We start from the raw sequence: 25,684 nt of genomic DNA on the forward strand, positions 1-25,684 counted from the left end.
GCCGCTGCTATTTCCCTAATTGAGAAAGCGAATATTAATTGATGCTGATGGTGGGAATAGCAAGCATGATGACCTTCATGCTGCGAGTCTGACGTGTGTGAACGTGCGTGTGTATATCCCGGCAGGTGGCCAGAAGCAAAGCTGGAAATGCTTCACCCATCCAGGATGCATAATCACGCCCAGAAATGTAAGGAGTGTGATTAGTCTCATTCCGAGAATAGAGTCGGTTTCCACCTTCTCCCACATTTCGACCTTTTGCTATTAGTGCTCCGAGAATGACCGTGCAGCAATAGAATCGTTTTTGTTTGCGGTGATGTTTAAATTATGACAAAAGTCGGGCTGCAACTAATAATTATCGTAATAAATTGATTCATTTGTGGATTATTTTGTCAAAGAAAGGGATGGAAAAAATATTTCGGTCATTTTATGCAAAAACAAGACATTTTTTGCAGAAAATGCACATATGTATATTATTTTGTTATTGAAACGATTAGTTGTCGATTCCTTCATGAATCGACTGAGTGCTTTTCTACCTTTTTCAGAAATTTTCATAAATCCTCTCTATCACTTTGAATATGAATGTGTGTGTTGTGTCTTGCTTACCTCAAGCCAAGACATTGATGTGTGTTAGTTGTTGCAGCAGTGCAGCATCTGAGACAAAGAAAAGAAAAACAGCACTGAGAAAAGGGATCCAGTTTTAATCAATTCTTCTTACCAATTCATTTAGAAAATATGTTTTATATTTAACAACTTATTCATTTATACGTTTATTTATTTTAATTCATTTATTTGCATGAAATCCAAGCAAAGCTTCTGCAACACCACCTCACATAATTCATCATTTTTTAATTACTAAAGTTACATTACAATAATGAACTTGTGATTTAACTTGTGGCAAAATAAAAAAAAATAACATTGCATATGCAAGTGAGGAAGCTGATGCACGCTTGAGTCCCTTTGCTTATTAGCTTTAATTGTATTGAAACGAGTGACTGAATAAACAAGAGAGCCCACAGGGGATTCAATTAGAACTATAAAAGTTCCTTTACTGTTTTTTTTAATTCTTCATTCGTAGAAAAAGATGTAACATGCATACACAGAGGCCCAAATTGCAGCGTCACAACCAAACAATAAAATTAACAATTGAGAAGAACTATTTTAAGTGTTTTTTGAAGACCATAAAAGATTTTTGTTGAAAATAATTCATTCAAATGAAAGCTCCTTTCTCTTAATCTTCTAAACGACCTCATTTATGATGTTAATCTATAGCGATTGCTTCGCCTTGCGTTCCAAATCACGTTTTGGCCTTTGTGAATTAATAGCTCGATGACTAAACTCTTGAACGTTGTTCAGGCGCTTATCGGCTTTGCTATCTGCTTTGCGTCATTGTGACGATACCATCACAAGATGTCTTGTTTTCACTTACACATGCTTGACTGAGCAGTTGCAGACAAGGTTGTCATCTTTACAGGTTAATCATAATAAACTCTTATCCAAGACAGCTTTGCTACTCCTTTTTATTTTTTTGCTCTAAATTTTTTATGGTTAAATTATGACATAATGCGGTGCCTGACCTTATTTATTTTAGTTGAAAGCATTTTCGCCTTTCCAAAATAGGAATGATTGCGCAATGGTTTGTTTAGTCATCGTGCTTAACCACCAAATAAACATCAAATTTGATTTTTATTTAAGCGTCCAAGGTGACTGATAAAATTCTGGCCTTCTGACAAATATAGTTAGTGACCCCTGCTCTAAATGTTTACTAATCAGAGAGATGGTGAGTATTATTGCAACAGTACGCCACCTACTGGGGACATACAGAACTGTTATTGCAGGGGAAAATTATTTAATCCTCGGCCTGTCTCGCGAAGCCTGGAGGGGTCCGTCTCAGCATCACCGCATGCTTATCTGAAATTGTTTGAGCATTTTGAGGAAAACTTTGCCACAACATAACAGCTCGTTGTACTCATCTTATTCAATTAGAACTATAACTTTAGTAAACAGCCCAAAATAGACTGCGTCACTTTTATCACGAGGCATATGTTAGGTAGTTTAATCAACCTCCATACTATAAACACATTTGAACTTATTAAAACACACAATAAAGTATTTTAGTGTGACCAGTTTACAAGAATTTTGGTCATTCGTGGGCCGGCCCTAAACCAGTAAAGTTATTTAAAGAGGAAATCAACCCAGATGTGTAATCTTGATTGTGTAAAACCCAGTTGAATGGATTTTGCAAAAATGAATCTCTTAGTGAATGTCAAATACTTCGGAAAAGCCTGACGAGCAGGATTCTTTAGCTCCAGGCGCTTTCCTGGATTTTAGAAGTTTCCCTCGAGAGCATCATGATCAAATTATCGTTGAATTTTTTCCCAATAAATGTTGACAGTATCCAACATGTATGCACGCACGTGCATCAGTTATTATATTAATTTGAATTTTAATACACGTTTATCTTTGTTGCTTTTAAATTGGGCAGTTAATAGAGATTTCATGTTGGCAATTGGTCACTTCTATTTTTTCTTAAGCGAAATCAGTTTTTGCCAGCAGGTTGCATTGTTCTTTGGAACGTTTATTTTAATAATGAACATTCATCCCCTCTTCCTCTAAGATACAGGAAAGAAATAATCCACGTCAAGCCTGGGTCTGTCTGTGTGGGGGGGTTAGCAAAAGAAATAAGGAAGCAGAAAAATTGTGGAAGGAAGGAGAGAAAAGAAAAAGGATAAATAGTGAGAGGACTCATTCGTCCTTTCTTTGAACACAATAGAGTTAAAAGGGATGCTCATATTACACATTGACTTAATAAAGTAAAAAAAAGAAATTGCAAATGAGTCGATATATGCTAAGTAACATGTCAAGGACATACTCATTGAATTGTTTTGTAGTTTCTTAGAACTTTTAAGTTTGTCTTTTAACTTTGAACGACTAACTTGAACTCACCGGTGAGACTGTGGTGTCGACGCCGTCTTTTGTCCCGCATGGGTCAGCCAAAACGCCTGCTTTCTTCTTCAAGCCAGTCCACCGGGCAACATGGTAGTTCTTATCGAAACTTCCATTTTTATTGCTGCGTCTTGACGGGATAGTTCGACTTCAAACTCTTCAAACTGTTCAAACTGTGCAACGCGCGTGTCCGACTGGCACTCCGTCACAGTGACGTCACTGAGTGGTCACGTGACAAGACATAAATTCACAACACTAAGCATGAGGAACGATTGTCTATGTAAAGGGATCAAATATGAATCTAACGTTTCTCACAACATTTAAAAATTCGATTAACTCTATAATATTAATTATTTATGGTTTTAGACCCATTTTTTCTTCTTAGTATTTTTCTGTCCTGTGATTGGTCGGTCAGAGCAAGTAGCTTGGCACCTAAGTGAAAACTTAAAATGTGTCAAGTTTCTGCCATTTCTTTGCAGTAAATGTAAATCAAAAGCATTATTAAGTCATTCTTTATCATGCAATTCACAATCATGGTATCATGAAATAAACGGGTAACTCACTGCTCAAGGCCCGGAAAGCAAATGCAAAACCCACCACTGCTATTTAGGATTTAATGTTTTGTAACATAATTGGGGGTTGTGATATCATCAAAAGTGAAAGAGCAAAGAAACAAAGTAACTTTTCAGATGAGAGCGCAAAGGGACAATTAAACTTGAAGGTTGCCTCAAATCAAAGAGTCTGTGCGTGTGACTATAAATAATAAATTTATTTCATGGACTGAGCTAATGTGCGTACGTTATTCAAAGTTATTTGTCAGACAAGCGGCTCATGTGTCATGTATTTCTTCAAGGTTACATTTGATAAGAAAAGTCTTTGGGAGTAAAAAATTCATGTGGGTCATGTCGTAGCGGCCCTAACCTTTCCCATCGGAGCGTGTCGTATGCTGCTGACTCATTTACAGGAAACTTGACGTGTGTGAGAGGAGACAATAGTGTTAAAATGGCATCACATGACCTTGTACCAAGTGCAACAAAAGCTGAAAACCACAAAAAAAAAAAAATCATAACAAAAAGGAGAAGCAGAGGCTGAATTATTAATGTGAAGCTTTGTACGTGGAGACTGCCGCGTTGACCACATGGTTCTCTTGAAGTCACAGAAGTTATTTTATTTAGAGTAGCGAGCAAATGGAGATCCTTCATTTATTCTTTCCTGGGAAGATACGAAAAAAAGTACAAATAAATGATCCAATATGATGGAATAAATCTGAGGGATGCCAAAATGTGGCTTCTTTTCATCATAGAGATTATTAGAGTATTCAACTTCCCCTGAGAAAAAAAAACAATTATACGTTTCCTTTGTTCCTCTCAGTATTTTAATGACGCAATCAATCATGTTGCAACGACACAATGACTAAACAGGAAATGTGAATTGTGAAACGTCCACTACACTTGTCAACTCGTTTTGCGATCTCTTTTTGAAACAAACGAGACATAAAAAGTCACCTCCAACGAACCAACCTTCAGGCAACCTTCAGATTCCTCCACTTTTCTTAACCTCATTTCTACTGTCATTTATTAAGCCCGCTCGCTTCCTATCTGCTAATCATCTTCTCACTTTGCAGCGTCAGTGTTTGTACCCGTATAACCGGGTCGACAATTCCGGACGCTTCATTAGGTACACTCGCACAACATACACTTATTTAGTGCAAGAGATAAATCAACCATCCTATCTTTCTAAATAATGCTCACATTTGAATTCGTAGTAGAATGCTCAAAGGGCTTTCCATTGACATAAAAGGACATTTTAAGACTTTAAACCATAACATCTGTGATGTAAACTTCTGAATGATAGTACTAAGAGGAAAGGGGGGGGGGGGGAGAAGCCACAACAAAAACAGTCCTGTTTTCCGGCCTTTCTGACTATTACAAGGCCCAACAATCCAGTCAGCTTTCCTGTTGACGTAAAAGAGTAAGCAGAAAAACACCAAGGGGCAAAGAGGAATAAATGACGCCAATGTGTTTTCAATGCTAGCTTTCATTCCTGACTATGGTTGATTGTTCAATTCTCGCTCCACAAGAGTCGCCATTCATTCACATTTGGCTTCAGACGAGACATATCAACTTTTGCTCCATGGTTGCCTCTGCACAGGGAACACCGTGACTGAATGGCAAAAGAGGGCGGAGCTTAACTTGATTTTACCAGAATTTGGGTAGATCATATGAGGTTGGGGGGGGCAGTGATTATAAATAAAAAAAAATATTCTGATACTGGTATTAAATAATCAAAAATGGTTGAAGTCGATGAATCTCGTTCTGAACATTGCCGTTAATTTATGAGAGAACGTGTTACACAGTTTCAAAAATCAAGGAAGGAAGGAAGGAATGTTGTGAAACATTAAGAATGAAAAAACTCAATGTGTTTGTTTTGAAACTCACCATGGGCACATCTTCAAGCCTTTCAAAGTCAGAGCTTGGTGACTGGATACATTTGACGGTGGCCACAATGAGCACAAGTACAAGAATGATGCAGAAGATGGTGAGGATGGCCACAAGGCCAGGGTTGGCCCTCAAATCGTCCTCTCCAAACTCTTCAGCAGGAGCTGTAACAAATTTAGAGGTTGGATGATTCGGTATAGTGACTATATGTAACAGACTGACCTTGGGTGGTTGACTTTTGGGGACGTTTGACAATAGTTGAGGTTGCTAAAGTTGTCGATAGGAAAGCTTTGGAAGTCTGCCCGGTAACGGTGGTGTTGTGCTCCTCCTGGATCCTGGTGGATGTTTGCGAAGCTCGTGATGTCCCAGTAGGAGTGACCGATTGCTGCTGCTGCTGTGTGCTGCCGGTGCTCCAATCGACATTGTTTGTTTTGGTAAAAGCCGTGATCGTTGTCACTGGAGTCTGATTAGTTGTTGAAGAGCTGCTGGTGCCTGCAATTGAAAAATATTATAATTTATATGCATGTAACTTTAGTTTTTTTTTTTTTTTACAAGCTAAAATGAGTGTTGCTAATATGAATGGAGATAACTTTTCAAATTAATTATGTGTTGTAATTTTAGGGGAAAAAAAAGTTTCAAAATTTCTGTTTATTGCTCAGATGATCACAATCTTGAAAAAAAAAAAAAGCAAATGTGCTTTCACTTCATCTGTCACAAGACTTTCAAGTTTTTAAAACCTGACATGTTGCTGTTGAGGTAAAAAAAAAAAAATATATATATATATATATATATATATATATATATATATATTATTGATCATTTCAAACAGGTCACATTATCTCTAGAAGCATCTGTAATGAGCCCAAACTGTTGCAATCATTTATATATATATATATATTTTTTTACATAATCATCATGAATTTGCAAATGCTACTCCAAGTAACCAGACTGAGTTTTTCATTCATAGTGTCAGTTGAAATGATTAACCACACACAAATGCACTCGCAAACACACACACACAGGTCTGATCAAGCATTAAAAATGTGACGCAAACACACACACACAGGTCTGATCAAGCATTAAAAATGTGAAAGTCTGACTTACTCGGACTGATGGTCACAGTCAACAGGGAGATGAGCACAGTCAGATGCATCACTGCTCTCTGTTGGTTGGAAAAAGGGAAAAGCTGCCAGCACACACACATCCTTAAGAGCAGGATGCATTGCACGTCTTGTTTGGTCAGTGCTTAAAGCTTGCTGGACAATGTTTGCATAGTATCGGATTTTGATTGACAAGTATCAGAAATGTAGTCATTGTTTTGTGTTTTTGACATTTGTATTTTTTATTACATAATCATTGTCACAGGTTTAATAAAGATGATTTGAAATAATCTATCTCACCACAATTCAATCAGTGAATCCCGTGCCAGGAGCTCTCTGATCTACCACAATTTATATTTATTTTAATTTAAGTAACATAAATAAGTTTCAAATATGTCAAGTATCAAATATAAATATGTAAACCAGCTGAATGGTCGTAAGTCAATAACATACAAATAAAATTATTACAACTGAAAATAATGTATTTGTTTGCTTTTGAAGTGAAGAAAGCTGAATGGTCAACAAAAATATGTTTGATATCATCTTGATTCTTTTTTGATTTTACAGTTTTTATAAAGCCAACAGCTTTCTTCTTGTACTAATGAGTGAACTATTATATCTAGCGATTTATACATACTTTTAACTTACATCTTAAACATCGACAATACACAAGATCCTATGAACAAGAATTAATTTAACAGTTGACAAGTCTCTAGATTATCATCAAATTATTTTTAGCAACTTGAAAAGGGGAGACCATGGTGATTGAAAATTCGGCACTCTTTTCAGGCAAGAATTACGTGGATACAATGCAATGCACCAAAGAAAACTGTGTTAAAGTAATAAATAAAATCGAGTCAGTTGCAAAAATAGCTCAAATCAGCGAGGATGAGCGGTTCAGAAAATTGATGGACAGACGGATGGATGAATGTTCTACCAATCATGGTTACATGCTAAAAAGAGCTTCTCAGCATCTCTTTTTTTTTTTTTTTTTAAATCGCAGAATGTCCACTTGGACATCATGAATGCAGTACCACTAAAATAAAAAATGTTTCCCAGCAACTTTGAACATCCTCCTGCAGCCATTTTAGACTTCACCATCCACTTTTCTCCTCCAGCGGTTTGGCCGGTGGCAGAGCTTTCTGCTGCACATCGGCCACATTGCTGTCTGATAGCAACTCCGAGGGCTGGCTGTCATCCTGTCGCGGAAACACAAAAACTCAGTCAAAGTAGATTTTCCATGCTCAAATAAAAAGGCCCACTTACTCTGTGTTTTAGATAGGAGAGGTAGGTGTCCCACCCTAAGGTGACGGTGTTGACGTAGACGACACGGAATTTGGGCGAAAGGAAATAAAAGTTGATCATCTGAGCGGCGGGCCAAACGCACCAGTCGGCCTGTCGACAGGAGCAGGAACGGAGATCAGCATGAACAAACCTCGGCGGATTAAACAGCGGAAACATTACAAGCCAAATGTCGGTAGAAAATAAACACGCGGTGACATCAAGGCTCACTTTGCTACTTTTACTTGAGCGTTTCCATAAAGTCAAACAAAAATGCCCGTTGCTTTTTAATGTGGCAGTAAAGTGAATTTTTAACCTGCTTGTGCAATCATTAAAACATGAAAGGGGAAAGAAACATGCCTCATTTAATTTGGTGAACTCAAATGCTAATATTCAACAGTTCCGTGGAATCGACCCACTTGTCACATTTTCAATGAACCCTGGCGACCCTTCCCGGGTGTGCACTTACTTTATAAAATTCCCAGAATTTATCTTTGAATTCCTCCCATCCGTGGGATAAAGAGTGTCCCTCCATGACCCCCATACCTGGAATAAACACAGTTACGAGTCAGTTGTGAGTCAGTTGTGAGTCAGTTGTGAGTCAATTATGGCTCAGTCGTGCGTAAGCGAGGCGGTCTATCAAGACGAGCTTGAGATATGTTGCACAACTCTTATCAAGTATTAAATTGCTGGCACAGTATAGTTTATGACATACAACCTTTGAACTTTCTCTGATATGAAAACTGTCTTCTGTTTCACCCCGCCCAAGACCTCAACTTTTGACACTCACCCGTCTTATTAAGTGAGAATGTTCTTTATGCTACGCTAAATAAAATGACAAAGGCCTGTTCTCACCTAAAAAGTACCACATCCCAAGTGTTGGTGATGCTACCATCTGATCCACCAGAACTTTCTTGAGCACTGTGTTCACAGCATAGCCCACAAATTTTCTGTCCAACCACGTGTACCAAAAGTGCAGCACTGGACCCATGGAGCAGCCCACTGCAAACATACGACCTTTTGGGAACAAGAAAAGACGAAAAAATACTTGGGAGGTTTTCAAAAATAAAACAAAAGCTTCCTTATTACACTTTAAGACTACTGTCTTTTTTTTGTATTGATAATATCACTGATCGCCGGTATTGCCTTTAGCACATAACAACCTTTGATGGGTTTATTATTTATTCATTTGAAAGGCCAATATTAATATTTATGTAAATGGAAACCAATAAAGTACGTTATCCTAATTAGGAGATTTACAGTAGTTGTCAGTTGTAGGAGTGTTGTACTAAGCTGCAATAATGATCCCAGTAAATGATTTACACAGTAGCTTGGTATTTCTTTGATTTCTTTAATCACTTTATCAGTGTTTTATGCCCCCTTTAGTCAGAAATGCCAGTTCATCAGTGTGAGGTTTGGTTCACTGAAATGTGGGAGGATTGACCTCTGAAAAAAGCTAATTTCAGCAAAATACAATATATGGTGTGTATAGTGTCCTATAACTTTCGACCCTTGGGGTATTTTGACGTAACGAACTGAAACATGGGAGGCCAGCAGTTCTTTAAACGTTATCCTGGTTTGCTTTGTAACCTCCTGGAGGAGTTGACACTGTGCTCCTGGGGAAAATGTAATCAACCACACTAAATGTTTGATTTAGCTAGAAGGGCAAATATTTATTTATGTACACAAGGCTGGGTAGATTTGAATAGTTAATTTTGTTCATAATACATTCTATCAGTATTAGAAAAATGCATTTTCTGTACATTAGGTTCTTGGTCCGGCCTTTACATTGGATTGATGATTGTAAACATTTAAGTGGGGAAATGATCCAAAATAATAAAAGGGAGAAGAACTTTTTCATGGCAGTTTGAATGAGCCCCGAGGCCGTGCTTGTTTGCTAACCACAATGCTATGGCTCTCACCTGTCCTGTTCCAGTCTCGGATTTTGCTCGGGTCCTTGTGCCTTTCCCGGCTCTGCTGCAGAAAGTCACCCAGCCCCAGCATGCCTCCTCCGCTCACCGTGTTGGTGAGCAGCAGGTAACGGCCCTGGAACAACTTCCGCCACGAGAAGCGTATGCGGACTACAAACTCTTTGCCCGCCCGGGGAAGCATATCGTTTGGACCGTAGAAAGAACACTGTCATCTATAAACTTTTTTTTTTTAAGTTAAACGGACAGAACTCTGAAAAAATTAAGTGTTCCCAATGTCAAGACGTAACTTGTAGTCGTATGACTCGATGGATCGAAACAAACAAAGAGAATGTTCAAGACAATTCACGAGCGCTAAAAGAGGAAAGTAAATGAAAGTGCGCCATCTGCTGGTGTGGAAGAACACCCACAGGCTTTTTTTGTTGTAAATACAGTAGAGGGCGTTCTCGCACCGCGCTACCCTTTTATTTTATCTTTTTAATATTCAACATTGGTTTTAATAAACCAGTTCTGAATAGTTGAAAAAGACTAATGGGGGAATTGTGCAATAATGATCACATCCGCAAATATGACAGTTGTGCTTAATGTCTTCCTCATCAGTAATTCAGTCCCGACTGCAGCTCTCATTAATAAAAAATGTCAATTAGGGTGTGTATTTTCAGAGTGATTCTTTATTGGTCACACAAGGTGTCCATCTGAGGTTTAACTTTGGGCAGTAGATTGGGAGCGTTGGAAAAATGACGGAAACAACTGCTTCCTTCACAATAAAAGCTTAGAAGGAAAAAGGACGATGGCGCTGCCGATTAATCTTGTTTATGATGAGATTTCGGCTCTTAAGAGATAATTTCCTCAACCCATACCGTCCAAATTCTGAATATCACACATAACAATGTGACTTTAATAGGCACACATTTATTTTGGATATGTAAACGGAATTGATGCTTTCCCACTTGCTAACTTAATTCTGGTGGTGTCTCTGCGGTTGCAGGACGTGGTGGACAGCAGCCGGACAGAAATCTACAAGGTGGGGTTCAAGCTTGTTTTTAATAATTATATAGTTTGTATTATTTTTATCATAAACGCAATCCCTCATCAAATGAGTACACTGTATTATAAATGATATGTATTTAATAAATTATTGAAATATCTTGCAAAGAAATGGGCAAATCGAGGTGGAAGCCATGCGCGGCCCGCGGGAGATGTTGGCGTTTCAACAGCTGTTTTGAAAGGCGAAACCGATAATATGCTTTATGCATTTATTTGTTGGGCTTCTGGATAGGTGTTGAAGGCAAGTGCAGATGGTATTTTGAGTGATGCAGGCCGTCATGCAAGCAAATGCGTTCCACTGTTGGATGCTACTAATCGAGATAATGGATCATAATTGAGTTCGAGGCACAAAGAAAATATGACTCCATTCAGCCGCATTTAGTTTTGTAATAATTTTAATTAATTTTCACCATTACAGGTTTGATACTCAATGCAAACAGATGGTCATGCTGTATTAGATGGCACAGTATTTATGTTTTATGAGATATTTTTTATCTTTGATAAGCTTGAATATTTGCTCTCATTTAGTCATTAAATTACCAACATGAGAATAGTTTGGTGGAAATATCTACCAATGCATTAAATTGGAAAAACCTACTACAACATTTGGATTCCTATAGTTCATTGGTTGGGAGTCATCAGGTTTCCATCCATCCATTTTCTATAGGCTTCTCCTCATTAAGGTCGAGGTAATTGAAGCCTCTTCGAGCTGAATGGTCGCCAGCCAATTACAAAGCACATATAGAAATACAACCATCCAATTATGCAATTATGGAGAATATAGAATCTCAAAACTAAAAAAATGTTGGGTGAACTCAAAATTCCAAAGCAACACACTTTGATTTTTAAATTGGGGCATTCAAATAGTTATTTTAGGCAGGTAATTTATATCTGAATGTTTTTTCCAAGCTAAATTTCTTGAAGTGCATGCGTGTTTATGGCATTTTGGAAGAAGCACACAAATCAACCACCATCATGTCCTGAAAATATTTGCTTCACGTTTTCATCAAGACTCTCTTTCAACAACTCGCTCCGGAATTTTCCCCTCGCTGCTCCGCTTTTCTGTTTGCTGTGCAGAAAAGAGAAAAAAGGATGAAGCAGTGCTATTTATATCTTCCTCCTCCTCTCATCTGTATCCACACGCTTCTTAGAAAAGGAGGCGTGTGATTGGAGGAAATAGGGAGGAAATGCCATCTCAGACGACCTGTGAGGACAGATGCTGCATTACAAGGAAAGATGTGGTCGTCTGAGTTACATCACAGCTCTCAAACATAAGGCCAGGGGGCCAGATACGGCCCGTCACACCATTTTTTATGGCCCGTGAAGACAAATTGTGCATCGACGTTTCTCCGATTTTTATTACCATTCATCTTTCGAAAATATTTCATCCGTTTTTACTCCTCTCTGACATCATCACCCAGAATTGTGAACTGGACCAGACCTACAATGTAATTCTTAGTGACAGAACACAAGCTTCATTCTTAGCATTTGGGTTTATGCTCCTTCATTATTTATCCAACATCTCATGTAAGGTGATAGCAGGCCGCAGTTTGTTTTGCTTTGGGTGCTTTGGGCGCTCGACGTTCTAGTGTTGCACTGCAGCAAGTCAAGATAATGCTCTAAACATAGAGCGGGGGCCCCGAATTGGGACGTGGTAGAACCCGGAGCTGAAGACAACCTCTTCTCAAGGTCTCCAAGTTTCCTCCGTCCTTTGTGTCCTTGCTCAGTATCGTTCCGTCGTAGTTACATAACTGCCTTTCACCAAAACTATTTTCTCATCGTTTCGCTTTCTCTGGTTTCACTGGTGCTTTTCGATGTTTGGATCAACAAAGGTTTAACCTTGACTGAATTTTATGACCATGGTTTCCTCAACTTTCATATCGTTTAGTTATTTTTCACCTCCCCCCATTTTTGTCTCCAGATGGCGTCAGCCACAGCGACCTATGGACAGAAAGAGTCCTCAGACCAGAACTTTGACTATATGTTTAAGATCCTCATCATTGGCAACAGCAGTGTGGGTAAAACCTCCTTCTTGTTCCGTTACGCCGATGACTCCTTCACGCCCGCCTTTGTCAGTACGGTGGGCATCGACTTCAAGGTGAAGACCATCTACAGGAACGACAAGAGGATCAAACTACAGATCTGGGTAAGTCTTGAATGCAATTCAGGAAATTATAGCTGTTCGGATTTCCCCCCTCCCCCATTACTAGACATGTCTGAGGAAATACACACAGGCATCGAAAATTCCCATCCCCCCATTCCTGCAACCCCAAGTCGAATTGTACAAATCTCTCATTTAAATGCAAAGAGGCTGATTTATGTTTTTTTACAACAAATAGTATCATTAATGGTAGCAATTAGATTTTTTTTTTTAATTTATTTACAATGTGTCTGTTGCATAACAACCTCCACTGTCGGAATAATGGCCGTCTTATACAAACAGGCGCATCGAGTGGGTGAGCAGACGTGTCGGTGAAATGCATCAGCACTACACCTGGCTATAAATAGACGAATAAATCTTTTCATTTCAGCACGAGGAAGAGAGTGAGAAAAAAAGGCAGCCTATTTAATTGAATGGATGGATTATTTGGATCCCGTTTCACCATTAAATGACGTTTCACGCTCATTTGTCTTGATTTTTAAGGACACGGCAGGTCAGGAACGTTATCGGACCATCACTACAGCTTACTATCGAGGTGCCATGGGATTCATCCTTATGTATGACATCACCAATGAGGAGTCTTTCAATGCCGTCCAAGACTGGTATGGAAGATAAGAATTCCACCCAATTGTAAAAATTCTAATAATAATTTTTCTTGCTTTTTTAAATTGTAAAAATTTTAATAATAATTTTAAAAAAAAGAGTAATTTTTCTTTTTTTTTTTTATAAATGCCCCATTTAGGTTTCTTGTATTTGACATGACGAGTGTTTTTTTTTTTTTTTTTTTTCCAGGTCTACTCAGATTAAGACATACTCCTGGGATAATGCCCAGGTGCTGCTGGTGGGAAATAAGTGTGATATGGATGATGAACGCATGGTGAGTGGAGACAGAGGCCGCCAGCTCTCTGAACATCTTGGTGAGTACACATTGTGCATTCAGCCTTTCTGCGTATTTTTGTTTTGAACACAACTTGAGGCATCACACAGGTTATTATGAACCTTCAAAATGTCCGTCTTTTTCCACCAGGTTTTGAATTCTTCGAAGCCAGCGCCAAAGACAACATCAACGTAAAGCAGACCTTTGAGCGTCTGGTCGATATTATATGTGAAAAGATGTCCGAGAGTCTGGATGCTGGTGACCCCGCCATCACTGGGGCCAAACAGGGGCCTCAGTTGACGGAGCAGCCGGCTCCACCGCACCAGGACTGTGCATGTTAAAGATTTCCGTCCGTGTCCTTCTTCCATTGTCCATCACCCTTTTGTCACCCATTTGGTACAAGGTGGTCCCGGGAGCCATCTTGTAAAAGTATCTCTGAGCAAATCAGCTCTTGAGTTGCTCTTGTATAGTCATCAAATTGCTTTTAGTTTTTGTATTTTTGATTACACCTCCACGTTTCAGACTCTTTGCAAAGTCAGGATTCTTTTATTGTGTGTGTTTGAAAGGATTTAAAGGGCCACCTAAATCCTTTTGATGTTTACGGTATTTTTTTGTTCGTTTGTTGGGTTCTGGTGAACAAATTCATCCGTGTTCAATTTCTTTTACAGTCAGGTATGAACATGTGTCTCACCTTGTAGCCACATTTTGTTATTGAAGGTATTAAGAACCCAGCTTTTTTTTTTTTTTTTTACATTTCTGTAACTTTTTTTTGTATTGTGGTGTTGCTTTTATTTTGCTGCATCAAGCACTGGGTGAATGAAGAACAAGACAGACTAAGGAGACAAAATTGCATTTTAATTGTATTTATTTCAGATGTTTATATATGAATATTGTGCAATATATTATATATATACAGGTATGCATTTCTGGACGTTAATTGCAAAATATAAGAAGTTATATGAAGGTGGTATTATATACATCTATCAGGTCTTTATTGTGAAGTTTGTTTGGATGGTTTGTGTGCGATTGACTCCCTCCCTCGTACCCCGGTCAGTTTATTCTCATGCAGCTTTGCGGAGATGTTGCAAAAATCACCAACCAATTTATCACCAACCAATTCTATCATTTTTATTTTTAGGTATGCATTTTTTCTTATCATGTCAAACAATGTTTCAATCAGAGAGCGAGTGAAGATTTTTTATTTTAATAATTAAGGCCAACCAAGGAGACTAATTGTGTCCTTTTGGTGGTGACTGTTTAAAATATGACCCTTAACCCCATCTCATGTCTTCCTCTTAAAAAAAAATACAAGTGTAAAAAAAAAAAAGTGTACCTTTGACTCTTATATGTTGGTTGTGTTCGATGGACTCAGGCTTGCAAAAAAAAAAAATAATTGAGGAGGAAAAAAAACAATAGTGGTAACAACAAAAGAGCCATGTTGCAGTTTGTCTGCATTCATATCACCAGGCTTTCTTGTGAATGAATGTTTCAGTTACAAAGCAATACAGTAACTTGAAAAAAAAAAAAAATTGCCATCCAGCTCGATAAGGTTTAGAAGCTGACGTGCATTTCGTTTTGTCTCACTGCCTCTTCAACCCACCCACCCACCTCCCTTCAGTTTGGGCCAGTAAAATTCAAGAATATGCTGTCGTGTTTTTATCTGTACTTTGTGGTAAAACAATAAAAGCATTACTAACTCAAAAGTGTGCTGTTGTATTTTTGTAGGCATCAAAATTAGCCTGCTTTATAAGAACAAACGCTGTAAAAAATGGAATAAGGGCTCTTATTATATAATAGCATGAATAACATGTAAAGGTCATCCAGCAGATGGCAGCAGAGAGAAGCGGAAGGTTGTGACGTCAGTAGTAGGGCCTTATGATGTTTACAAAATGAAACACAGTATTTAATAGAGCATAATTTATTTCACGATACAGTATTAACAGGCTTGCGATGAGATCCCAAAATAGAAAACTTGAAAACTGCATGACAGCTAATTAATTGCACAATGTCACACTCAACATTTGGTTACATTCCAATTTGTCAACAACATGCACACAAACACACTTCAGTATGGGCACCTTGGACAACTGTAATGCTTTCCAGTTGATTATTTGAGAAGATTGCCCTGGTGATGAACATCCGCAAAGCCAATCTCCCAAGTGCACCGAACAATACTTGAGGTCTGACTGGAGTGTCTTATTTTAAAAATCCAGATTTGATTAATAAGAGCTGCCTTGTGGTATATGAAGTCCAGAGACAACACTGTCAACTGATGAGTGTTTCTGGTCCTTCCTGTCTTAAGCAGTGATTGATACTTCGCCAAGGGAATGGGGACCTTCAAATTTCAACAAATAGGGTCCAAATATTATTGGCCACAAATGCATCGTTGCTGGAGTGCAGCTCTAGTGCACTTGGACCTCGTGTGGTAGCAGCTGACAGCCACTGTTCACATGTGTGAGGACTTTCTCCTTGAGCTGGGCCACCTGATCTCTGAGGACGTTGGCCGTCGAAGCCAAGTCGGTGTTTTGGTTCTTCAACGTCGTCACCTTGTCCTCCAGCCTGGAGATGCGCTCCAGCTTGCGTCTGCGACACTTGGAAGCGGCAATCCGATTCCGAAGCCTCTTCTTGTCGGCCTTGATCCGCTCTTGCGACTCCATGTCGACGGGAGATAGCGGTGGGCTGTCCCCGAAGCTCTGCACATCCGGAACCGTTTGGGGCTCCTCCTTGGGCGGTTGCACTCGGCTGGAGAGCTCCGTCTCCGCCGAAGGCGCACCGCTGAAATGGTGAGGGGGCTGCAGGGTGGTGGACGGCGGCGGGGGCGGAAAAGACACAGTGTCCGTGGAGTAGTTGACGGTGGTCCCCAAAGGTCCGCTGCCGTAGCTGTTGAGGTTCGTGTACACCGGCAGCTCCAGTTGCGTCGTAACCGGGACGATATTGATGGTGGCACCCAGATCCAAAGTCCCGTTTTCCGGTCTCAGGTTCTGTTTGTGCAGGTCCTCCAACGCCTTGACGAAGCCCTCGGCGAACTCCTGCTCGTCTGACACGGGTTTCGGGAAAAGGAAGTGGGAGCTGCTCGACGTGGTGGTGGTGACCAACCCGTTGGACTGGACGATAAGCCGCTCCAGGTCCGGCGAGGACAGTTTGAGCATCCCCAAGTCCGAAGAGCACAGGATGCCGTCAACGTCACGAATGTGCGGCTTCATGTCTGCGTCGCTTAGACTCAAGTTAATATCCTTCTTCATTCTTCGTTTGGAAGCGTTTTATTTTTCTTTAACACATTTAGCGCTGTGCCTTAGCCAGAACCTGGCAAACAAGCCTCGGGGCGAACTGTGGAGGAGTAACTCGTACTTCCGCTTCTTGCAGCTGGATGCGAGCAATGCTGGCGCGCCAACGCATTTTGGAGTTTTTCTAGGCTCACGTTGGATTATGTCACAGCAGCGCATGCGCAGTAGCAGTTTAGCGCGTCTGACTCCCATTCTATTTCATTTCTTGGGTGCTTTTATTTGAGTGGATCTCCACTTATATAATTATGAATTCATTTCATGTACGTGTACATAATTTGTTCACTGAAAAAACAATGCATACATTCCTTTTTTCATATGATATGTAACACCTGCTCTGTTTTTCCAATTAGAAAAATGCATCGCAATGCAAATCATTGAGAAGCCTCCGGCCAACAAAGATTTACTGGAAGACTTGTGTGCGTCACAGGTAGGCACCATCCACAACTGCAAAGCAATGTGCGGGTGGATCATGTGATGGAGCCTGTGATGTCTGGTTTCTATAGAAATGTGGTGGGAATGGAAGGTATTCTCATTTGGGGGTGCTTTTGGGGGAAATTTGTTGAGGTTTACCCAATATAGAAAATATGATTTGGTTTTCAAATGAAGATAAAACCATCACATCTATTCTGCCAGCTCCAGGGAGAAAAGGGTGAGTCAAGAATAAATACATAAATAAAGATGGAGGTATGAAATATGGAAAGATGTGGTTCCATAAATATGTATTACATCTTTGTATACTTTGTGCCCATTGATAAAAATAGGCTTCCCTCCTGCGGGAAGTGATGACGTGGGCAGCCTGACTGCATCACTACCCGCAAGTCGCCCTCATGGTCGTACCGCAACACGGCTGAAGGATGAAGTGGGGGGGAGTATCGGAGGTTGCCACGGCAACACGTTACGGTGTGACGCAGGTAAGAGCAGCAGAAAGAAAGGAAGGTGATGATTGGCTGGCAAGTGCAAAAATAGAAGAGGGAGGATGAAGTGGCATGGCACTGACAAACTGAGACGAACCACAGACACACACAAATATTGAAATGTATTTTTCTAGCATTTTCTGACCTCGAAATGCGCATGAGGAGCATATGTTCAATAACATTACAAATATATTTTATTAACATTACATTCAAATGCCAGCTGCGCTATACGATATATTCCTAATGACACTATTACAAAAAGAAAATATTGTAGTTTCTAACATTACGTTATGTTGGTCCTTGATGGACGCATAAAGTCTTGTTGAAAATGTTTACACCTCCACCTCGGTTCCATTCCTACTGCAGTTGCTGCTAACTTGATGCCAATACTGTAGTGACACCTGGTGGGCAGAAGGGGAATTGCATGCTAGCAGTAAAGTGCCAGGCGTAAACTGACGTCACACACGCCATCCCTTCATTTCTTCATGTTCCAATATTTGTTTTGCCCATATAATGTTGGCACGTTTATTCTGATAATCTGCTTGTTCAAATTGAGTGCAACACTTTAAACAAAAGCTCCTTTATTTCCATGTTCTCAAGAACATAATTTACCACACTTTTGTAATGACAAATAAAAGGAAAACAATCATTGTAGCACATCACAGATTTAACAGAAGAAGAATTTGCACCCAAGTGCTTGAACGGAAATGTTCATGAATGTGTATGCAAATTAAGTTGTAGCTCGGTGCTGTGAAGCCAAGTTGATAACATTCAAAAAGAAACCGAAACGTTTATTCCAGTGCATCACATGATAGACAACTGTTATGAAACTGAACATCTTACCAGAACGTTTTATCAATAAACATACTGCCAGGTGGGAGGGATATACTGAAATAAGGTTAAAAGAAAACAAAATCACCATCTGTCTGGTATATTTGTGTACTTAGGAAGAGGCTCGTGTCGATGATGATGTCAGTGCTGGTTCTTCATCCCTTGTGCTTTGCCAACTTTCTTATCCGGCTGCTGCTGACCTCGTCCGGGGCCGCTCATTCCTCTGCCTCGACCGCCAAACACACCTGGCGGGAAAAAGCACAGAGCGAGAGAATACGAATTACCAAAGCAAATGAGTATGAAAAAATCATTTTCAGCAACACATTTCAAATTTGTACAACAATGCGAAAGCGGGATACGTAAAGCTCACCTCGACCTGGTCCTCCTCTTCCTTTGCCCTGCTGTTTGTTCTGCTGAGCACCTCCCCGTCCGCGACCCTTCGACACCACCTCCTCCTTCACCATGTCGATGATCTCATCTGGGATTCGCAGATACTTGATGGTGCTTCCTCTGATGTAGCACTCGGGCATCCGCCAGAACTTGTCACCATCCTGTGGGAAACAAATGAAGTTTTATACACAGTGTACTGAGCAGACAAGCTAAACAACTTAGTTATACCCGAGAGGTGCAGATGACTTCTCTCAAATTGATGTTCATCCAGTTGTCACAGCTGACCAGGTGGCCGTTGTACGTCTCGCCATTTTTCAGCTCCACCAGCTGTTCAATAAGTGAAACAAAAAAATAACAATCCACCCCCTACTGTTTCTTTCTCCTAACTTATGAATAAAAAACTAAATTATCAACATCACAAAAAAGCAAAGAACGCTGAGACGCTGCACTAATATACATTGGAATACATTCCGCCTCACCATTGGATGGTTCTGGGCGGTCTTCAGTAGCGACAACGGAAGCTGTAAAAAAAATACGTTGACAAACTTAAGGTACATACAAAATACATTAATTTGCCATGGAACATCATTTGACTTTAGTAACTAAAACAGAAGAAATGTACTTTTCAGAAGAAAGGATTTTACAGCTACAGCTAACTAGCTAGCCTCCGAGCAATTTGTCATTGTTATACTCCTGCCGCAATTAGCTCCTTAACATGCACACTGACCAGTATTTATTGGTGTTAAAGCTGCATTATAATTCATAAAACCAGAATAGGTTACCTACCATTGTAATCGACTCAAATTAAGATTTTTAATCCGAGTTTCATGCGTACGAGCAGTCGAGGACACGATTTAGCTTCGCTTTCTTCTGCGTAAAATTTTAAAGGCGGTTTATGACTATAATATCAGCGACTGCCCTCTACAGTCCGACATGGGTAGTACAAGTAGATTTGAGCGCTCAAAGAATGCCACGTTTGACTCTTTTTAAAAATCACATTATTATTATTATTATTATTATTATTATTATTATTATTATTATTATTATTATTATTATTATTATTATTATTATTATTGTTATTATTATTATTATAAGCTTGGGTCATGTTAAAAATAAATTCTACTCTGCTGTCTGCAGTCAGGTGATTGTAAAAGAGAATCTTAACTGGATAAATAAAGATTGATTGATTGAATGAATGAATGAATGAATGAATGAATGAATGAATGAATGAATGAATGAATGAACGATATTTTTTCAAACAGGTAACAAAAATTGCTTTGAATTCCTTTTTTTTGCATGAGTACGATGAAGAAGTAAAACAGCTGACGACTGTAGCGTGCTAGTTTGTTTATCAGTTACTTGACACGTTTGAGCTGCCATAGCCGTGGTGACGTCTCTTGTGACGTCACCACTCCTCCTTCACTCCCTGGGTGTTTGGTGGTCGTTCGCGATCTGTGGTTGTTGGCCCTTTGCCTGCACAGCCACAGAGAGGGGCTGGCTCAACGCTCAACGAGGGAGACTTTATGGTCTTGCTGCACAACACAGACCTTATAAACACTCGACGGGAAATGGACAACAGTAAACGGACTGTCGTCGTTACAGGTACTGTCATATTGATTGTTTTTTTTGCTGCCCTTATATTGAATCTCAAGGCTATCTTGTCAGTGGGTGGAAGTCGTGGAAAAAAAAGTTGCTTAGTTGTTGATGACAGTTGCTCGAACGCTAATGGCGTCGGCCTGTTTTTGCTCCACTCAGCCGCCTTTGCAGAAAGTACTATTTCAACACCACGCAACTGCATGCTTGAGGATTTTGTGCAACATTTTTTTTTCTTTGCATGCTGGGCTACAATGCCAAAAGAAACCAATTTGCAGAAAACTGTTAAAACGACATGTTTTGTCACGATTAAGAAACAACAACAAAGTTTTATGATAATATACTTGTAATTATGCAATCCGGACTACTCGTGTGGTTGCAGAAATGGTTTAACCCGAAAAACATGTTAACCAAGTTGGCATTATTGTGATACTAATCATGCACATTGTGGTGAAGATTCGAGAAACATCATTTAAATCTCCATTGATCCGTTTAAGGGCGTGCATGACGTTACTGCAAGCTGAACTTTAAATGTAAACAAACAACAGCAGTTTTCGAAAAGCTAAAGAAAATATCATTGCCCAAACGTTGCAATTGTGTAGAACGACGGGAAAAGAATAACAGGGTGCAAATGACAAAGAAAACAACCAAGCCATTGTAAACTGGCTGCTGATTCACAGGTGATGTTTTATTATTGTTGTTAGTATTATTGACTTAACAGATGAACTATTTCTTGTACTACAGTGTTGTTTATTTATTATTTGTGCTGATATTTAGCTGGACAAAGTGAATTTCACAATGACTTATAGGTAACTATACATCCTTGTTGCTGTGTTTAGAGTCTTTATTTACGATCCGACACTTAAATCATGTTTTGCAGCTATGCGGCTGCTTTGCAACTCTTGAAAGAAAATCGCAAATTTCGCACAAGATTCCTTTCCTTGAGCATAACCACTTCAAATCTATGTCTGCATTAGTTATCAATTGAGTACGTTTGAAGGGACATCATATTGTTAAATGTAAAGAGAAGTAGTACGGGGAGCGTCTTGACAATGGTCCAGACACAAAGGCGTCCCAGCTGATGCTGGATGTATAGTATGCCTGGGAACGGCCTCCTCACAATAGCTTGCCGGCTGGCAACTAGCGACCCCTCACTCTGCTTCTATTCAGCAGCCTGTCAGACAGACTGATCCTCCCTCCACCCAACCCCCAGGGACTCGCTGACCCTTTGAGTGATGGTGGAGGGGGCTTGCTTGGCTGGAGATTCCAATATAAACAAGGCGGTGTGAGGGAATAGCTCTCGTCTGTCGTTTCTGCTTTTGCAGGTCACAGGAAAAACAAAACCGTTCATTACCTTAATAATCGATAGGATAATTCATTCCCCAAAAATGATTTGTTTGTGATGGCCCTAAATGTGACATAAAGAAAGGGGAGAATATTTTGTTTTCATTTAAGTAAAGTTAATATTTTGCAGGTTTTGGGCCATTCGGAGAGCATACAGTCAATGCCAGCTGGGTTGCGGTACAGGTGAGTTTCACCGCTTTTAATACAGATCAGCCATTTACATGCTAAAATAAAATAAAAGTATCATTATCGTTCGTTTTCAAATCAACAAATGTAGCCGGCCCCAAAAAATCGGTGGTTTTCATTGTCAATTGTATATTTTAAAGTTTTTTGTTTTTCGTGAGTATCTTTCCATTACTCCTGTTTTTAGCAACGCTAGCTGTTAGCTTCAGTCAACAATGTGGATAGACTACCCGAGTATTGCATTACCGCTAACATTGTGGGAATTATTTAAATCTTGCAAACCATCTCTGGAATGCAATTCAATTCAAGCATGCTGGGCCACTCAGTGGTTGGTTCTGGGCCGCATGTGGCCCACGAGCCGCTAATTGAATGGACTTTGCTATACAGCGTTGCATCGCAGGTGTCCCGAGGTCCTGCTGGGGTTCCTAACAGTGCATGTGTGTGTGTGGGGAGATGGGGTGGGGTAGATCTTGGTTGTCAGGGTGTCTAGACAAACTTGATAAGGATATTAAAGGCAAACAAAAGGCAGCTTTGTGGCGAGGTCACAGACGTGGTCAAACGAGCCTCCTTTTAGGGCAGCGGGGGTCAGCGTCCAGGGCGATTTGTCCCGCATGGAGATGAAGGGGAGGAGTCCGTGCGTCGCCTGTGAATTTGACATACATTTGTCTTGTTGTGTGTCTCCAATCGGTGTCAAGACTATTGTTGTATCGCCGTCTCAAATACCTGAATGTCTCCCTGACAGGAGCTGAAGAAGCTCGGGCTTGGCACCGAAGTGGACTTGCAGGTCTACGAGGTTCCTGTCGAGTACCAAACAGTGCAGAGTTTAGTTCCATCACTATGGAAGAAGTATCACCCGATGGTAAATTGAAGAATGAAAATATATTGCTATATTTCTGTGAAACATAATTTTTTTTTTTTTTCCCAGCTGGTCGTTCATGTTGGTGTATCAGGCATGGCCACCACTGTCACATTAGAAAAGTGTGGCAGAAATCACGGCTATAAAGGTTTGGACAACAGCAGCTTCTGTCCTGACTCCCAATGTTGCGTCGTGGGAGGTCCAGACTGTATCGACTCCGTCATTGACATGGAGTCAGTCTGCAAGAGAGTGACCGCCTCTGGACTGGGAGTTGCCGTGTCCGTCTCCAAGGATGCCGGAAGGTATTTATTTTGACGCGTGGCTGTAACTTCTGAGGGAAATTAAGATTCTTCTTCTTCTAGGTATCTGTGCGACTTCACTTATTACACATCCCTGTACATGAGCCACGGTCGCTCGGCCTTCATCCACGTTCCGCCTCTCGGGAAGCCGTACAGCGGCGAAGACCTGGGCCGTGCGCTGCAAGCCATCGTCCGGGAGATGCTGGAGCTTCTGGGGAACGCCAAGGAGAAGATTCACTGCCAGCAACACTTCCACTAAGTGACCTCTTGACGCCTGCCAGCCAGCCTCTCCAGCCACGCAAGACAAATTGCACTCGACCACAAGTAGCCAAGTTCTTTTCTTTTTCTCGTCCTGTCTGAGATCACGGTAGCTTCAGCGTGTAGGAACCTTTTTCTTCGTCTGTCCTATTTTGCCTCCTCGATTGAGAAGAATGAAACGATATTGTCCCACTTTAAAATTTTGATTTGTGTATATGTTTAGAGTTGTAGTACCTCCAAAGCACAGGAAGATTTGTTGTTGACACACACACAAAAAAAAAAATATATAGTTGCTACAGAAGATAGAAGATCCTACACAGCGTTACTCCAAATGTGGCTACTAGTATTGCACCTTATAGTGTTAGGGTTACTGACATAGTTACAGGAGTCACATTTGGGATAAATTAGGATTTTTTTTTTATATATATATCCTTCGATTTCAGGATTTTGCCTTATTCACATTACCAAAGCTTCCAGGTTACTTCTGAATTTTTGTTTTTCGATTCTCAAACTTATACGTGATTAAAATATTCATGGAGGAACTCTTGAGTATAAAACCTGCTGTTCCTTTCTTCATCCATCTTCCTCTTAAGTCTATCTCTGCTATTTCACATCTGATGTTGAATTGTTTCCGGACTCTTTTTCTTTATAAGAAGTTGCGAATTTACCTTCTTTTACAAAGGTGGTTTAAAATCGGGAACGGGTTGGTTCCAGCTTACATTCCCTCCGTTTTGTGGCCCATTTCTGACCAATTCAACCCCCCTGAGATCTGATCAAAGGTTGTGCAATATGATGTTAACAGATCTCCTGCTTGTCGGGTTTCCCAGGCTGCACAATTATTTGAAAATCTTTGTGCTTGACCTTTGGCCTTTCTGTCTGTCTGTGCCCTACGATTGGCTGGCGACCAGTTCAGTACAATGTTTTTTCCCTTCAGCAAATTGTGCAGCCTGGAAACTTTTGTTTTAGGCTTTTGAATACACGTGACATTGTGTCAAGTCAGATTTGGGCTGGAAATTATGGTTTCTAGCACTTTCTTGCTTTTCCACTTTTTAGTTTATTTGCTATTATGATATGTTGCTGAACATAAACTTATTTCCCGTAGAAAAAAAATCTTGAGTTCCTCTCAATATTTACTCTGGCTTACTTATGTATATTTGTTTTATGCCTTTCAGTTCCAATTAAGATGTTCGGCCAGTTGATTTATTTTCTTTCTTGCCGTGAAAGTAGTAACCTGAAGCAGAACTTGTACACTGCTTAACACATTTATTAAACCACAACCCAACGTATGGGGGGTAGTTGCCCTAAATTAACAGAACTAGTAATTGACAAAATCATACTTAATGTTTCTGTACACAGAGAATAAAACTAAAGTGATTTTTGTATAATGCTATAATAGAATTCTAATTTTTGAAGAGGGGAAAAAAATTCTAAATCAATATTGTGCTGGTGACTGGTGGTTTAATACATTTGTTCAGCATTGTATATTTCATTTTAGTCTGTCAATTGTTTAATTGTTGACCGGGCAAGTTTGGTAGGTGCTGATGTTTAACGGGGCGTGGCATTGAATGGGGTCGTGCTGCTCACAAATGTATAACTAGTATGTTTTCCTTTTAACTCCTGTGCCTTGCTGTTATTTATTTTTGTTTGGATAAGGCCTTAAATGTTGGGTGGCCGGTCAGTTCGAAGATATATTTGAATTTATCCAGGCAAATGCGTGGCTACCTCAAAACTATTTTTTAATCTCAAAGCGGGCGTAACATTATGACTGTGAGTTCTTGTAAGTACTGTACCTCTGTAAGGGAACATCCCATGAAAGGCCTGTTCTCCGCTTCTGACATTATCAGAGCACTGTTACAATAAGTAAGATTGGCTTTATATGAGGAGGCTTTTAAATAAAGATAATTGAGATGTTAAAAACTGATTGGTGTCATGTTTTTTTGTACGAAGAAGCATTTTG

At 39.9% G+C, this 25,684-nt stretch overlaps 6 protein-coding genes across 7 annotated transcripts in view; 2 read left to right on the plus strand and 4 right to left on the minus strand.

Moving 5' to 3' along the window:
* The window catches only part of pde4cb (phosphodiesterase 4C, cAMP-specific b), a 31,765-nt gene extending 28,315 nt beyond the window's left edge, over positions 1 to 3,450 (minus strand). For both annotated transcript variants that reach the window (XM_088395180.1, XM_088395179.1), the window contains exons 1-2: positions 2,944 to 3,450; positions 604 to 651 (exon numbers count right to left, since the gene is read on the minus strand). In XM_088395180.1, coding sequence (XP_088251306.1) covers positions 604 to 618 — 15 coding nt within the window. In that variant the 5' untranslated portion in view covers positions 619 to 651; positions 2,944 to 3,450. The remainder of the gene's footprint in view (positions 1 to 603; positions 652 to 2,943) is intronic.
* Positions 3,451 to 3,543: 93 nt separating this feature from the next.
* mpv17l2 (MPV17 mitochondrial inner membrane protein like 2) lies at positions 3,544 to 10,027 on the minus strand. Its single transcript, XM_088395186.1, has 8 exons — positions 9,685 to 10,027; positions 8,618 to 8,779; positions 8,232 to 8,308; positions 7,748 to 7,876; positions 6,486 to 7,680; positions 5,604 to 5,873; positions 5,382 to 5,545; positions 3,544 to 4,155 (listed from the first exon to the last, which is right to left on the minus strand). The coding sequence occupies exons 1-5, from the start codon at positions 9,872 to 9,874 to the stop codon at positions 7,576 to 7,578; spliced, it is 663 nt and encodes a 220-aa protein (XP_088251312.1). The 5' UTR covers positions 9,875 to 10,027; the 3' UTR covers positions 3,544 to 4,155; positions 5,382 to 5,545; positions 5,604 to 5,873; positions 6,486 to 7,575.
* Positions 10,028 to 10,551: 524 nt separating this feature from the next.
* On the plus strand, positions 10,552 to 15,478 carry rab3ab (RAB3A, member RAS oncogene family, b). Its single transcript, XM_088395187.1, has 5 exons — positions 10,552 to 10,714; positions 12,659 to 12,883; positions 13,382 to 13,500; positions 13,691 to 13,815; positions 13,926 to 15,478. Exons 2-5 carry the CDS (start codon positions 12,659 to 12,661, stop codon positions 14,114 to 14,116), a joined length of 660 nt encoding a protein of 219 aa, XP_088251313.1. The 5' UTR covers positions 10,552 to 10,714; the 3' UTR covers positions 14,117 to 15,478.
* A 199-nt stretch (positions 15,479 to 15,677) lies between these two features.
* LOC148388831 (transcription factor JunD-like) lies at positions 15,678 to 17,174 on the minus strand. The gene has a single exon (XM_088395185.1). The coding sequence runs from the start codon at positions 17,015 to 17,017 to the stop codon at positions 16,178 to 16,180; it is 840 nt and encodes a 279-aa protein (XP_088251311.1). The 5' UTR covers positions 17,018 to 17,174; the 3' UTR covers positions 15,678 to 16,177.
* A 1,363-nt stretch (positions 17,175 to 18,537) lies between these two features.
* Positions 18,538 to 20,121, minus strand: lsm4 (LSM4 homolog, U6 small nuclear RNA and mRNA degradation associated). Its single transcript, XM_088395188.1, has 5 exons — positions 19,981 to 20,121; positions 19,674 to 19,715; positions 19,423 to 19,521; positions 19,175 to 19,355; positions 18,538 to 19,049 (listed from the first exon to the last, which is right to left on the minus strand). Exons 1-5 carry the CDS (start codon positions 19,981 to 19,983, stop codon positions 18,946 to 18,948), a joined length of 429 nt encoding a protein of 142 aa, XP_088251314.1. The 5' UTR covers positions 19,984 to 20,121; the 3' UTR covers positions 18,538 to 18,945.
* A 468-nt stretch (positions 20,122 to 20,589) lies between these two features.
* Positions 20,590 to 25,648, plus strand: LOC148388833 (pyroglutamyl-peptidase 1-like). The gene is made up of 5 exons (XM_088394916.1): positions 20,590 to 20,796; positions 22,262 to 22,314; positions 23,057 to 23,173; positions 23,240 to 23,472; positions 23,533 to 25,648. Exons 1-5 carry the CDS (start codon positions 20,718 to 20,720, stop codon positions 23,726 to 23,728), a joined length of 678 nt encoding a protein of 225 aa, XP_088251042.1. The 5' UTR covers positions 20,590 to 20,717; the 3' UTR covers positions 23,729 to 25,648.
* Positions 25,649 to 25,684: the final 36 nt, after the last annotated feature.

This window comes from Syngnathus floridae, chromosome 13 (genome assembly GCF_059516105.1).
Source record: "Syngnathus floridae isolate MCC-2025c chromosome 13, RoL_Sflo_1.0, whole genome shotgun sequence".
NCBI lineage: Eukaryota > Metazoa > Chordata > Actinopteri > Syngnathiformes > Syngnathidae > Syngnathus > Syngnathus floridae.